Here is a 15911-nt window from a genome sequence, read left to right as displayed (position 1 = left end):
TCTTATGTGAACAACCATAAGTTGGCAGATGACATTCTTGTGCTGAACAGAGCAAGTATGTCAACAATACTGACGATTAATTACAGAGACACCAATGTAATGTACAATCATTATGCTGACAGTATAATAGTAAAGAATAATGACGGAGTTACACTAATAGTTGAGTAATTTGCTCACTTAGTGCACATGAAAAGAAGTGGAAGGACGCGTACAGGAGTAAACTTCTAGTATTGGGTCAGAAATTGATAATAATGTTGACGATGATAACATGTCTCTGCAATTAAACTACAGAAATGAATAAGAGAGACACTTGGAAAATACGCTCTTCCATAGATTTTAATTAGTAGTTAACGCACTGTGCATTTTAAAACAATAGTTACTCAACCAACGTGAAGCAGTAAGAATGACATTATGATGATGAAATGGGTATCCAAAAATCTAATAATCATCTCTATTGTGTTTGGCTTTGCAGATTTCTGATGTTACATACGTCTATAACAATTATGTTTGATTAGATAATTCTCATATTCATCATCTTCACATTTGTAGTTGACTATTATCTGCCATGGATAAATACAGAGGCCCCCATAATGTATTCCACCTTCTCCTCAGTTATCCTATCTTGTTTCTCAATCGTCTCTTATAAACGAGTATCTTCGGTACTTCGTTCTTGGTCAGCTTAGTTAATTATTATTTCCATGGGTTCTGCTTTCCAAGATATAATGTCAGCTTGCTTCAATCCCATGATTACAAAGTCATAATTAATTTCAATGTGAAAATCTTTTAAGTTTCACGCAATAGAGGATGAATCTCCTAAACTTCGTGTAGCGTGACTTGAACATTTGCTGTATGGTATATTTCCAAACATATAGGTGAGTAATCCATTAGAAGCCAGAAGCTTGCAGGTTGCCTACCTCCATTACTATAGCTCACACAAGATATATGTTGCTTTTTATTTGTCAAGAAATCTGCTGACAGTGTCTTAGCACATTATAATAATACAACCTCATACAGAAGTGATACTTAATGCTAATCGACATCACTATCCATGTGTTTATTTAGTAGCTAAGAGGACAGTATGAAAGAGGTAGCTCTCCTTGCACTGCACATGTATCATTCGATTGATAATAACACGCAGGATCTTTGCTGAAATAGCATCATCTCTTTATCGTGATGACACCTGTATGAACAAGATGTCTTTTAACAAGTACTTTCAAGCTGTGAAGCAACATACTCACAAGATTTCACGATAATACCTTACTGAATCATATCGCTGTGAGACTACATCCCTTATTATGGGAATGTGTCTACAAAGGGGACATATTTTTTCCATGTCGTCAGTCATTTTATTGGTCTCGAGACTGTGAACGAAGGCTTAATTAATTAGGTTGTCTAAAAATAGCGTTTCATAATTGTCCATTATTAACACTAAGAATGCGATGGTTACCACCACAGTGGCTAAGAAAGTTTGTTTATTTAAACCATTGTATTGCAGATAATACTGAATTTAGACGTTTATAATATCTTAATAGCGCAGCACGCCTGCGCGGCGCAGGTGAGAGACAGAAAGCCGCTGACACCAAAGGCAGTCGTGCACAGGCGCCATCTCTTGCAATAGATGTTATGGCAGCAGAGTATAGAGGAGAGAAGATTGGTTTTCCTCTTTGGACATATGTTCAAGTTTGTAATAAGGTGTTGGAGAATGAGAATGGAATAATTCAATAACAAATCCAAGCAAAGGAGACAAAATCTGTAGATATAGAACAAGGGATAATTTTCTTTAAAATCTCCTGTATTACTTCTATAATTCTTCTACCTTAAAAATAAAAGTTTTGTATAGTCATGACAGGCGTGTTGTCACGCCAGAAGAAAGATAAGAAGGAAAAAAGAATGGAGAATTTATAATACCAAAGTTTAGCATGCTAAGAACTTAATGGTGGCACGAGTTTCATCTTGCACAGACTATATCCGACCTATAATGACGGTTTTGATACACATTGGTTTTTTTTGGTCCCACTAAGTTGTTTGCTATTTGTAATATAAACTGGATATTTCGAAATTGTGACACATCAAGAGTGATTTAGAGTTACAATACTTAACAAAAGGGTTGACACATACAAAATACTTTATTGAACCTCAACATAACTTCACTCTCCTAGATTTTTGAATCAGTAGAGTTCCAGTTCGTTGTACGAGGCGGAACGGGTGTCAGATTTTGTAACTCGTTTTTCTGTTTTCTGTTTAGTACTGTTATCAGACCTGGTAGAGTATATTAGCAGAGTGAACAGTATTAGATGTTGAGTTACCACTGTGTAGGACACAAGGAAGCCGGGTACTTGTATGTGACAGCGTTATCAACACCTGACCGCGATTGAAAGGGGCCTCATTATAGATCTCGAATGGTCGAATCACGCAGTATCCACAAGTCTGGGGCATTCCGATGCGACAGCGGCCTGATGTTGGTCTCCATGGGAACTTGAGGGCAGGCGTATTCGTCGTCAGAGTTCCATTCGACCTTCTCTGCCCATCACAAGGAAGAATCGCCTTGTGTGCAAAGCATACTATAATCCTTTTCACAAGCACCCCCTGTAACATGCTGCCTCATCCCGTAATATTTGTTCGAGACTATCAGCAGCACGACTAGGAGGCTACTGTCCCATGCATGGGCTGCTGTAAGCAGTACAAAAGAAACAGCTACGCTGGAGTGGTACCGTCACTGGGAAGCATGGACTGCTGATGACCGACACCGCATTATGTTCATCGATAAATCGCGATTCTGCAGTACCCCATGCGGCCACCGTCAGCAAGTAAGGTTGCGATCTAAGGTGAGATCCCATTCTTCTAATGATCTAATGAAAAACGGTGTTGATTCTCCTCTGTTTGCGGCTTGGGAAACCATCGGATACGACTTCAAATCACGGGTGAAGGTGGTTGAGGGAAATCCGTCGCCATAGTCGCACGTCACTTGTATCCCTCATCGTCACGTATCTCTCATGCGACAGTATCGCGGTGCCATTTTTCAACAGGATAATACACGTCCACATATGGAACGTATCCGTATGAACAGTCTGCATGGTGCTGAGGTACTCCTGTGGCCAGCAGTACCCCTGATTTGCCACCAATAGAACTTGTGTAGGACCAGCTCGGAAGTCAACTTCATTCAAAAATGGTTCAAATGGCTCTGAGCACTATGGGACTCAACTGCTGAGATCATTAGTCCCCTAGAACTTAGAACCAGTTAAACCTAACTAACCTAAGGACATCACAAACATCAATGCCCGAGGCAGGATTCGAACCTGCGACCGTAGCAGTCTTGCGGTTCCAGACTGCAGCGCCTTTAACCGCACGGCCACTTCGGCCGGCCAACTTCATTCCAGTGGCCGGATATTACGGACCAGTTACAACAGTCTTTGTATCACGACGAGATAGAAATGCTTTGTGGCACCCCACCCAAAAGAATTAGTAAGTCTATCTAGAACAGCGGCGGTACAGCTACTGTTAAGCCGGCTCAAACTACCACGATGTTTGTAAATTTCACTAGAATTTGTAAGCACTGAAATAACATCGGATACCGTCTCAGCTCAGGCAGTCATGTCGTTTCCTCTTCCTCTTCACCTTACTGCCATGCAGTGTAATAAGTCAGAGAAAGAAAACTGGCGTTCTTCGGATCGGAGCGTGGAATGTCAGATCCCTTAATCGGGCAGGTAGGTTAGAAAATTTAAAAAGGGAAATGGATAGGTTAAAGTTAGATATAGTGGGAATTAGTGAGGTTCGGTGGCACGAGGAACAAGACTTTTGGTCTGGTGATTACAGGCTTATAAATACAAAATCAAATAGGGGAAATGCAGGAGTAGGTTTAATAATGAATAAAAAAATAGGAGTGCGGGTTAGCTACTACAAACAGCATAGCGAAGGCATTATTGTGGCCAAGATAGACGCAAAGCCCATGCCTACTACAGTAGTACAAGTTTATTTGCCAACTAGCTCTGCAATTGATGAAGAAATAGATGAAATGTATGAAGAGATAAAAGAAATTATTCAGGTAGTGAAGGGAGACGAAAATTTAATAGTCATGGGTGACTGGAATTCGTCAGTAGAAAAAGGGAGAGAAGGAAACATAGTAGGTGAATATGGATTGGCGGGAAGAAATGAAAGAGGAAGCCGCCTTGTAGAATTTTGCACAGAGCACAACTTAATCATAACTAACACTTGGTTCAAGAATCATAAAAGAAGGTTATATACCTGGAAGAATCCTGGAGATACTAAACGGTATCAGATAGAATATATAATGGTAAGACAGAGATTTAGGAACCAGGTTTTAAATTGTAAGACATTTCCAGGGGCAGATGTGGATTCTGACCACAATCTATTGGTTATGAACTGCAGATTGAAATTGAAGAAACTGCAAAAACGTGGGAATTTAAGGAGATGGGACCTGGATAAACTGAAAGAACCAGAGGTTGTAGAGAGTTTCAGGGAGAGCATAAGGGAATAATTGACAGGAATGGGGGAAAGAAATACAGTAGAAGAAGAATGGGTAGCTCTGAGGGATGAAGTAGTGAAGGCAGCAGACGATCAAGTAGGTAAAAAGACGAGGGCTAATAGAAATCCTTGGGTAACAGAAGAAATATTGAATTTAATTGATGAAAGGAGAAAATATAAAAATGCAGTAAATGAAGCAGGCAAAAAGGAATATAAACGTCTCAAAAATGAGATCGACAGGAAGTGCAAAATGACTAAGCAGGGATGGCTAGAGGACAAATGTAAGGATGTAGAGGATTGTCTCACTAGGGGTAAGATAGATACTGCCTACAGGAAAATTAAAGAGACCTTTGGAGAGAAGAGAACAGCTTGTATGAATATCAAGAGCTCAAATGGCAACCCAGTTCTAAGCAAAGAAGGGAAGGCAGAAAGGTGGAAGGAGTATATAGAGGGTTTATACAAGGGCAATGTACTTGAGGACAATATTATGGAAATGGAAGAGGATGTAGATGAAGACGAAATGGGAGATGAGATACTGCGTGAAGAGTTTGACAGAGCACTGAAAGACCTGAGTCGAAACAAGGCCCCGGGAGTAGACAACATTCCATTAGAACTACTGATGGCCTTGGGAGAGCCAGTCATGACAAAACTCTACCATCTGGTGAGCAAGATGTATGAGACAGGCGAAATACCCTCAGACTTCAAGAAGAATATAATAATTGCAATCCCAAAGAAAGCAGGTGTTGACAGATGTGAAAATTACCGAAATATCAGCTTAATAAGTCACAGCTGCAAAATACTAACGCGAATTCTTTATAGAAGAATGGAAAAACTGGTAAAAGCGGACCTCGGGGAAGATCAGTTTGGATTCCGTAGAAATGTTGGAACACGTGAGGCAATACTAACCTTACGACTTATCTTAGACTCTAGATTAAGAAAAGGCAAACCTACGTTTATAGCATTTGTAGACTTAGAGAAAGCTTTTGACAATGTTAACTGGAATACTCTCTTTCAAATTCTGAAGGTGGCAGGGGTAAAATACAGGGAGCGAAAGGCAGTTATAAGAGTCGAGGGGCATGAAAGGGAAGCAGTGGTTGGGAAAGGAGTGAGACAGGGTTGTAGCCTCTCCCCGATGTTATTCAATCTGTATACTGAGCAAGCAGTAAAGGAAACAAAAGAAAAATTCGGAGTAGGTATTAAAATTCATGGAGAAGAAGTAAAAACTTTGAGGTTCGCCGATGACATTGTAATTCTGTCAGAGACAGCAAAGGACTTGGAAGAGCTGTTGAACGGAATGGACAGTGTCTTGAACGGAGGATATAAGATGAACATCAAAAAAAGCAAAACGAGGATAATGGAATGTAATCAAATTAAATCGGGTGATGCTGAGGGAATTAGATTAGGAAATGAGACACTTTAAGTAGTAAAGGAGTTTTGCTATTTAGGGAGTAAAATTACTGATTATGGTCAAAGTAGAGAGGATATAAAATGTAGACTGGCAATGGGAAGGAAATCGTTTCTGAAGAAGAGAAATTTGTTAACATCGAGTATAGAATTAAGTGTCAGGAAGTCGTTTCTGAAAGTATTTGTATGGAGTGTAGCCATGTATGGAAGTGAAACATGGACGATAACCAGTTTGGACAAGAGAGAATAGAAGCTTTCGAAATGTGGTGCTACAGAAGAATGCTGAAGATAAGGTGGGTAGATCACGTAACTAATGATGAGATATTGAATAGGATTGGGGAGAAGAGAAGTTTGTGCCACAACTTGACTAGAAGAAGGGATAGGTTGGTAGGACATGTTTTGAGGCATCAAGGAATCACAAATTTAGCATTGGAGGGCAGCGTGGAGGGTAAAAATCGTAGAGGGAGACCAAGAGATGAATACACTAAGCAAATTCAGAAGGATGTAGGTTGCAGTAGGTACTGGGAGATGAAGAAGCTTGCACAGGATATAGTAGCTTGGAGAGCTGCATCAAACCAGTCTCAGGACTGAAGACCACAACAACAACCGTCTCAGCTCAGGCAGTCATGTCGTTTCCTCTTCCTCTTCACCTTACTGCCGTGCAGTGTAATAAGTCAGAGAAAGTCAAATGAAAACCTAACATCTGCCACAACAGGACCATAGACTGGTTCCATCAAAAGTAATCGCCATAAGCGTTAAGACATTTATCACACTGAGAGACGAAACGATCAGTTCCTGTTTCTTAGAAGGGAGTCTGCCGCTGACAGATCCACTACCACACCCGCTGTGGCGCTTTCTCGCCTGACTGAAAGCGATATCAACGACTGTCTTTCCTCAGGTCGCCAAAGATATGAAAATCACACGCTGAAAGATCCGTGCTGAAAGGAGGACGTTGCAGTGTTTCCCAAACACACCACTGAAGCGTAGCCTTCATCGGATTGGCAGTGTGAAGGTGGACACTATAGTGGACATTATAGTGAAACAGGACGCTTTCGTCCTACAGCGTCCCAACAGCCCGAGCTGAAAGGGCCCAAAAAAAATACAAAAAAAACCTAAGCTTTTATGAGTATAGACTTAAGCAACGAGTGATAATGTGTACCAACTCCGGGGTCGAAACAGCGTCCCCTGCTTACTATGCAAGCGCGCTAGCCACTAAGCCACGTTGCACGTTGACACCGCGGTTCGCACAACTGCACGGATTACCCTGGAACGCTTCTCTCTTCGACCCAAATTCTCACTGCTGCCCCAGTATAGGGCAGAACAGCGAGGCGCACCAGGGGTTTCTGTGCAGTCTTGCGAAACGCTGTGCCAAGTTGGCTTAGTGGATACTGCTCCTGCATAGTAACCAGGAGACTCTGGTTCGATTCCCGGATTTAGTAAAAAGTTCCACTCACTGCTTCAGTCTACACACATAAAATCATATCTTTATGAGACCAGTAAACTCTCTGAATGAAAGCTGTTCATTGAAGTTTCCGGTAAGGCCATGATGACCTCCTCCTTCGACTATGTAGTGGTCCACTGCTCTTCGAATTCCACGGAGTCTATGAAGACACGTTGCTGAAACTGTGATGCACCACTGTCAAAACGCCCGGGAACGCTGTCGGACGGAAACTTGCTATTGCATGATAATGTCCACCGTCAGACTGCCATTCGAACGAAAGCTACGCTTCAGTGATGTCATTGAGAGACGCTGTAGCATATTCCGTACATCTCGGAACTTTCACCGAGTTACTTTCGCATCTATGGCGACCTGAAGAAAGACATTCGTGGACATTTGCTTCAGTTACACCATTCTATGGTCCCATTGTGTTGCGTGTTCGGTTTTCATTTGACTGCCCCTTATATGTAGCAATAAGCAGTACATGTGGAAGCGACAAGGGATGTCTCCGAGACCAGAACACCGCCCGTTGACTTTATGGTGTGAGTGTTTTTACCCAAATTATAGCTCGCAGTGTGATGTATTCGTTAAAGCACTTCTACAGCGGTATCAGTATAGTGTACGAGTTAAGGGGTATCGTAAATTTGTGATCGACCACGAACCCTTAAATTTCATCTGCAGTTAGTTCCTAAATAGTAACTACGATTGAACAGTGGATAAACGTTTTGTGGAATGACGAATCACGGTACACAATGTGGCGATCCGATGGCATGGTGTAGGTATATATAAGAAACTATCAGCCTCGACTGCGGTAATGAAACCAACCTTTACCTACGTTTCAGCCCAAATAACTGAGACTTCTTCAGAAGATACACCTGAATCTATAATTTGTCTAACAAGGGGAAGGCCTCAGACACGGCCAACCGATTCTGCTCAAATATGGCAGGTCGATTGTGTACAACCTAAAACGAAGGAATCTAACATATTTTGGGTCAACACCCCCGCGTTTTTGAGAAAATCGCCCCTAAAGATTATGACGAGCAATCGACTAAAAATTGGCGGGATCGATAAATAATTGTAAATAGAGCATTTTTCATCATCAGGTATGGGGTCCAAAAACGCATACGTTTCCAGAAATGGCGGTAAGAATCTTTTACAACTGCCGCTCCTATCAACCTGGAACGCCGGGAAACAGAACTGCCTGCTTCCGGTAGTGCATTGATAATGCATCTGTCTTGCAACACTTTTACAAACCAAAACACAGCGTCGGTAACTTCCCGCTTGCCATCGTCTGTGACAGGCTCCCAACTATATATTATAGCGCTAGTCGAAGGGTGTACACCCTCCATTATTCAGATTATGCACGTGGAAGATATGACACAGCAAACAATAACTAGTTACTACGTCATAAACAGACGAGCTAATTACTACAAACTGGATACAGTACTCGTCATATGTTACTTACGGAAGAACACTGTATTCATTCATAAAAACGTATTTCATTTGGTGCATTAACGACGGAAAAATCACTACATGTATCCGCGAGGTTCGCGGCAGCCTAATGAAGGAAAAAAACAAATCTTTTCGATTGACTTCTATAAGCCTCGTGCTGGACACCTTCACTCTTCCAGGCATCCGGGACAACATAACTCTCCCCGCGTGCATTCTGTCCCGTGCCTCGCTGTAAACAAGCGTCGCGCTGTTGGCTATCTGTGTTCCCTCGTGAGAATTCGAAGCACTCTTACTCGCAGTTGTTTTCATGTGACAAGGCTTAAAACTTTAATACTTTAGCAACTTACGGCGTTTGGGAAATTAGTTTGCCTACCTTATCATTCCTTACTGAATTACGTACCTTATTAACCCTCCTATCCCTATCAATTGAGATATTGAAAATAAGAAATACACAAATGAAATGAATAACATCAGATGGGTTTCGGGATTCGAACCCGGATTCCCCGATACCCAGCCAGTCACCTTGGCCGTTGCTCTATCGATGATGGCGGCGAGATGTGTTTACCATGTGGGTACAAAAGCGGCAGTTGCAAAAGTTTCTTACCTCAATTTCTGGAAGAGTTTGTGTTTGCGGACTCCATATCTGATGATGAAAAATGCTCTATTTACAATTATCTATCGATCCCTCCAATTTTGAGTCGATTGGTCGTCATAACCTTTAGGGGCGATTTTCTCAAAATTGCGGGGCTGTTGACTCAAAATATCTTAGAGTCCGTTTTAGGTTGTACGCAAGCGACCTGCCAAATTTGAGCCGAATCGGTTGGCCGTGTCTGAGGCCTTCCCCTTGTAAGAGGGCATGGTCTAGAAATAAAACTAAGACAGCCTGAATAGGCGTAGTCACATTTTAAAAATGTTGTAGATAGAGTATAAGGACTGTGAAATTGAGTTGCACGTCCGTTCACGCAATTACCATATTTTTTACACGTAAAACATAATTTGACCGATGCTGGTCATTTGCTGTTACATGGCGATGAAGTGGCGTTGTTCGTTCACTTAATTTTAGTAATAAGATAAAAATTAATCTTGATAATATTTTTCATTCAGTGCTGGTCACCAATAAGAAATATATCCACATCGACTGATATATACCTGCTCGACCATCTGTGTACAGGTCAACCGAGATTATTGCATTATGGCGTTTACATACTACAGTTTCGCTGTTTTATGTCCTATGTCATCTTTCATTAATAACGATGGGTGCGTTTCGCAGCATTCGATGTGAAGGGGCCGATATATTCTAATAGTGTGGAAGTCGGGGCAGAGTGTTCGAACGTATATAGATCTATGCATAGTTTGTTACATTTTAGTCGAAACCTGGTGCAGAGACTTTATGTTTAAGATTCTCGACGTTTCTATAAGTTATACGTTGCAAGATATAACTACGTTGGTCTTTTATCTTTGACAGTCATGGTCTCAGACATGTGCAATATTCCCCGCCATGTTGATTTGCAGCGCGTTATCTAGTCCTACTTAGCTGCACGTGACCTCCCGAGGCCCTCCACACGGCGTCCATGGAGTCGAGGCGCACGCCAGAGCTTAAATTAAGTCTTGGTGTTGACTTAGTACTCATTTACCGCATTTTTAAAATGTGACTACGCCTATCCAGGCTGGACAAATTATAAATTCACGTATATCTTCTGAAGAAGGCTCAATTATTTGGGCTGATACCTAGTTAAACGTTGATTTCATTACCGCAACCGAGGCCGATGGTTTCATATAGAATAGATTATCACGCTTGCTGACTGGGCTGCAATGTTGAAAGTACAAAAATTGTGTAGCTATGGCGAATGCCCGGTGAACGTCATCTGCTAGCGTGTGTAGTGCCAACAGTAAAATTCGGAGGTGGTGATTTTTGGTGAGGTCGTGTTTTTCATGGAGGGGACTTGCATTCCTTGTATTTTTGCGTGGCACTATCGCAGCAAAGGATTACATTGATGTTTTAAGCACCTTCTTGCTTCCCACTGTTGAAGAGCGATTCGGGGATGGCGATTGCATCTTTCAACACGATCGAGCACCTGTTCATAATGCACGGCCTATGGCAGAGTGGCTACACGACAATAACATCTCTATAATGGACTGGCCCGCACAGAGTCTATGTTATGTCCCAAATATAATTCTTTCACAATTCGATTCAGTATAGTATCTTTAGTTATTCGATCTGTCCATCTAATTTTCAACTTTTACTGTAGAACCACACCTCAAAGTCTTGTGTTTTGTTGTTGTGTGAACTGGTTCTTGTCCTGTTAGGCTTCTGTACGAGGCTACACTCCCAAATACCTTGTGAAAGGACTTCCCAACATTTAAATTGTTAATTAATTTTTAGTTTTGAGTAACGCTTTAGTGGCTGTTGTCGGTCTGCGCTTTATATCCTCTCTAATTTGGCTAGCGTTAGTTATTTGGCTGTCCAGTTAGCGAAACCCATGGACTACTTTTAGTGTCTCATTTCCTAATCTAATTCTATCACCATCAGCTGCCTTAATTCGACGAATCTGCATACTCTACACTTTGTTTTTGTTTCTATTCCTCTGATAATCTCTTTTTAAGATATTGTCCATTACTTGGAACTTAACTTGCATGTTTTTTGTGTTCTCTGACTGAAACAGAATTTCAAGAACTAACCTGTACTTTAATTTCCGTTCCTAATTTCTGTTTGGCGACCTTTATGCTCGCTCAGTGCACAGAGAGGGGGACTAACGTTAAGTCTACTTCCTCCTCTGCAACTGTTTCCTTTTCGTGTCCTTCGACTCTGTACAACCTTTCGCTCCCTGTATCTTACCTCTGATACCACAAAAAATTCAAAGAGATTGTTCCAGTCAACCTTCTCAATAGGTTTCTCCCGACCTACAAATTCTAGAAACAGGAGTTGTATTTCCTTCAATCTTCTACGTGAACTCGTAGCGTCAATATGATCTTGCGCGTTCTTACATTTTTCTGTACCTCCGAAGTCGGCTTCGAACAGTATTTCCGTCCTTATGTAAGTTATTGTAATTTGCAAGCATGACTTACGAAATGATGGTTGTTTATCATTCGCACCTGTCTATACCAACCTTCGTTGGAAAAGGAATTGTTACATTCTCACCCATAGTTTCCTCAAAATAACCAATATTTTTTCTACTCTATAAAAAAAAAAAAAAAAAAAAAAAAACATTTTAAACTGTTCAGATCTGAAATAGTTTTCGAATTAGCTTAGAGACGCATCCTTCCGCGTTTGCCTTTGCCAACATGAAGATATTGCCCATCTGAAAATATGTTGTCGTACTGCTAGGGAACTCACACTTGATTCTGAGGTGGAAGGTGTTGCTGACGCCATCGCCTTCGACGTTGGACGCGACGCACGTGTAGTTGCCGGCGTGTCGCCGCCTGTCGACGTTTTGCAGCACCAGACTGTGGTTGACCACCCACACTCTCGTGCGAGCGCCATCCGCCAACAGCTGACCCTGCGAAACAAAGGGGTTTCTATCACATTCCAAGAAAAGTCGTCATTGGTGAATACCATAGAATTTCCTAATGTACTTTTCTTTTTCGTCTGTTTCAGTCCTACAGCCATGTGTATGTTACTTGAGAGGGTAAGGGTGGTTAATACGTTTCAAATAATGTATATATACACTATGTGATCAAAAGTGCCGGCCGGAGTGGCCGTGCGGTTAAAGGCGCTTCAGTCTGGAACCGCGTGACCGCTACGGTCGCAGGTTCGAATCCTGCCACGGGAATGGATGTGTGTGATGTCCTTAGGTTAGTTAGGTTTAATTAGTTCTAAGTTCTAGGCGACTGATGACCTCAGCAGTTAAGTCGCATAGTGCTCAGAGCCATTTGAACCATTTTTTGATCAAAAGTATCCGGACACTCCCAAAAACATACGTTTGTCATAGATTCATCGTGCTGCCACCTACATCCAGGTACTTCAAATCAGCAACCTCAGTACCCATTAGACATCCTGACAGAGCAGAATTGGGCCCTCCGTGGGACTCACGAACTCTGAACGTGCTTAGGGGACTGTGTGTCACTAGTGTCATATCTCTCTACGCGAGATTTCCACACTCCTAGGTCCACTGTTTCCGATGTGATAGTGAATTGGAAACGTGATGGGACACGTACGGCACAAAAGCGTACCGGCCGACCTCGTCTGTTGACTGACAGAGACCGCCGACATTTGAAGAATGTCGTAACTTGTAATAGGCAGACATCTATTCAGACCATCACACAGGAATTCCAAACTGTATAAGGATCCACTGTAAGTAATATGACAGTTGGGCGGGAGGTGAGAAAACTTGGTCGACCAGCTGTTTGTAAGCCTCACATCACGCCGGTAAATGCCAAACGACGCCTCGCTTGGTGTAAAGACAATAAGCAATGGATGAGTGAACAGTTGAAACACGTTGTGTGGAGTGACGAATCACGGTACACAATGTGGTGATCCGATGCCATGGTGTGGGTATGGCGAATGCCCGGTGAACGTCATCTGCCAGCGTGTGTAGTGCCAACAGTGAAATTCGGAGGTCGTGGTGTTATGGTGTGGTCGTGTTTTTCTTGGAGGGGCATGCACCCCTTGTTGTTTTGCGTGGCACTATCACAGCAAAGGCGAATATAGATGTTTTAAGCACCTTCTTGCTTCCCACTGTTGAAGAGCAATTCGGGGATGGCGATTGCATCTTTCAACACGATCGGACATCTGTTCTCAATGCACGGCCAATGGCGGAGTGACTACACTAGAATAACATCCCAGTAATGGATTGGCCTGCACAGAGTCCTAATCTCAATCCTATAGAAAACTTTTGGGATGTTTCGGAATGCCGACTTCGTGCTAGGCCTCACCGACCGACACGATACCTCTCCTCAGTGCAGCACTCAGTGAGGAATGAGCTGCCTTCCCCAAGAAACGGTCTGGCATCTGATTACACGTATGCCTGCGAGAGCGAAAGCTGTCATCAAGGTTACTTGTGGGCCAACACCATATTGAATTCCAGCAATACAGATGAGGGTGCTACGAACTTTTAAGTCATTTTCAGCCATGTGTCCGCATACTTTTGATCACGTAGTGTATGTTGTTGTTGTTGTTGTTGTGGTCTTCAGTCCTGAGACTGGTTTGATGCAGCTCTCCATGCTACTCTAGTAGTGTATGTATAGGGTGCTAATTTGGAATTGGACAAAACAACACAAATATTGTAAGACTCTCAGACACAAGACATTATCAAAATATTCATTACTACTGTGGAAAACAACACTCCGCTGAGACGTCATTAGTCTAGCACAAAATGAAATTAGGTAACAGGGGAGATTACATATCACCATCTCGATTTCCTGCGCCCGTAGAGGAAGTTTCCAGTTTCCTAACCTGAAAAAAAGAAGGAATAAGAGGTGATGAATCCTAAGTGAACAATTACTACGTAAGTGATGGTGTACCGTTAGTTGCTAGTGCAGATCTCCATTAACGAATAGAAGAACTTTTTAGAGCTCTTCTGAAAGTACTCGTGACATTTAGTTACAAAAGTATCTCCTAATGTCAATAATACCTTGATGCGCTGTGGTTCGAAAACATGTTTATAATGGCCCTCCTGTAACTGGATGATAAGTCAGATAAAATTTAAGCGAATGGTAACAGTGTGACACCTACAATATCGTAATCGCTAGTAAAGCACTATGGTCTTCAGGCAAACACATCTTTACCCTATGACTGAAGTGATGTATAATTATCAATTTTTCCTCTATACAGCAGTTGGATTCCACGACAGTGTGTGAAGCAAAAGACGTCGACAGCAAAGCAAAATTTTGTCTGAAGTTATTAGATAATAACTGCATATGGGTCAATGGCCGGGTGCAAGTCTTATAACTGGACGCCACTTTGCCGCCTTGCGTCTCCCTAACGTAGCCCAGTTGCACAACTGGGGAAATTGGACATACAGCTCAACATGGAATCCGAGCTACCTTTTGTTCCTCACGAATCTTCACGTCGTTGAGAGTCGAAAGCTATAATGTATAATGTATAATGAAAATTTCCGTAGTCCGACCTGGATTCGATACCGCGAACTCCCGGTATCCACGCATGCGCTTTAAAGCTAGATCACCACGCCCGATGTGTGATTAGGTAAATGATATATTAGAGTTATATAGATATATAACATCATATATAACATCATATCACAGTCGCTGAGTGCACCCACGTTCCTAAGGGAAGGTAACCTGATGATGTCAATAAAAAAAGCCATGCAAAGCAGGTTAATTTGGAGCATCATTATAATTTTGCCCACATTTAATATGACAATTTGTTCCCGGATAGATGCGGTGTAAAGCATCGATATGATACCGGCTCGATACTTTCCACCGTCGTACTTCCTATCTTGTAAGTCGTAGGGTTAGTATCGCCTAGAGTGACCCTACATTTCTCTGAAACACTAGCTGGTCTCCCGCAGCTGACTTAAGGTTGGATCTGCAGTCTTGGACTACCAACGAACATAAAATAATTTTTATCCACAGCGGTTGTTGATTTGGGAATCTACATTACTAGTAGAGGCTAGCGTCAGTGCCATTTCAAATAAACATATGTACATCTCAAAACAGATTTTTTTTTCTTTTGTCTGGGACGATGATCTGATTCCGATCAAGATTATCAGGAGGTTTCCCTAGTAACACAAATACCAGTACTGATAATCTTCTCCCATTTATTTTCAGTTGGTAATCCGTCTGACCCACTACCAGTTAGATGAAAATATCTGCCATTTATGTGTCGGATCTCATGCTGCCCGCTTTACTCCTTAAAGCAGAGAATGAAGAAACAAAGAAATATGGCATTGCATGGAAATGGCCCTGGTTCACTGATAAACATTTCCTTCGTCAGCAGTGCAGCAATTACGTCGCCTAGATGTTTAGCGTGCATCGAAAAGGCCTGGAGCACACACCTCGCACGAACTGGGGTTCGTGGAAGAAGCATTGTTACAAAGACGTGAAAGAGTAGCAATTCGTAGGTGACAAATAACGTGTATGGTAAGTGTGATATATTCACCTGTTACTGTACTTCGCTTTCCCGACTGTGTTACGTTTTAATGTGGAAGATTCTTGTGGTCTTGTTACGAAGTTAAGG

The 15911-nt window shown here is 42.1% G+C and overlaps 1 protein-coding gene across 1 annotated transcript in view; it reads right to left on the bottom strand.

Moving 5' to 3' along the window:
- The window catches only part of LOC124795902 (nephrin-like), a 349584-nt gene that overhangs the window by 127240 nt on the left and 206433 nt on the right, over nt 1-15911 (bottom strand). Inside the window, exon 7 of the mRNA XM_047259981.1 lies at nt 12111-12273. Within this exon, the coding sequence (XP_047115937.1) occupies nt 12111-12273 (163 nt within the window). The remainder of the gene's footprint in view (nt 1-12110; nt 12274-15911) is intronic.

The sequence above is a fragment of the Schistocerca piceifrons genome, chromosome 4, assembly GCF_021461385.2.
Source record: "Schistocerca piceifrons isolate TAMUIC-IGC-003096 chromosome 4, iqSchPice1.1, whole genome shotgun sequence".
NCBI classification, from domain to species: domain Eukaryota; kingdom Metazoa; phylum Arthropoda; class Insecta; order Orthoptera; family Acrididae; genus Schistocerca; species Schistocerca piceifrons.
This window is presented reverse-complemented; position numbering and strand designations above follow the sequence as displayed.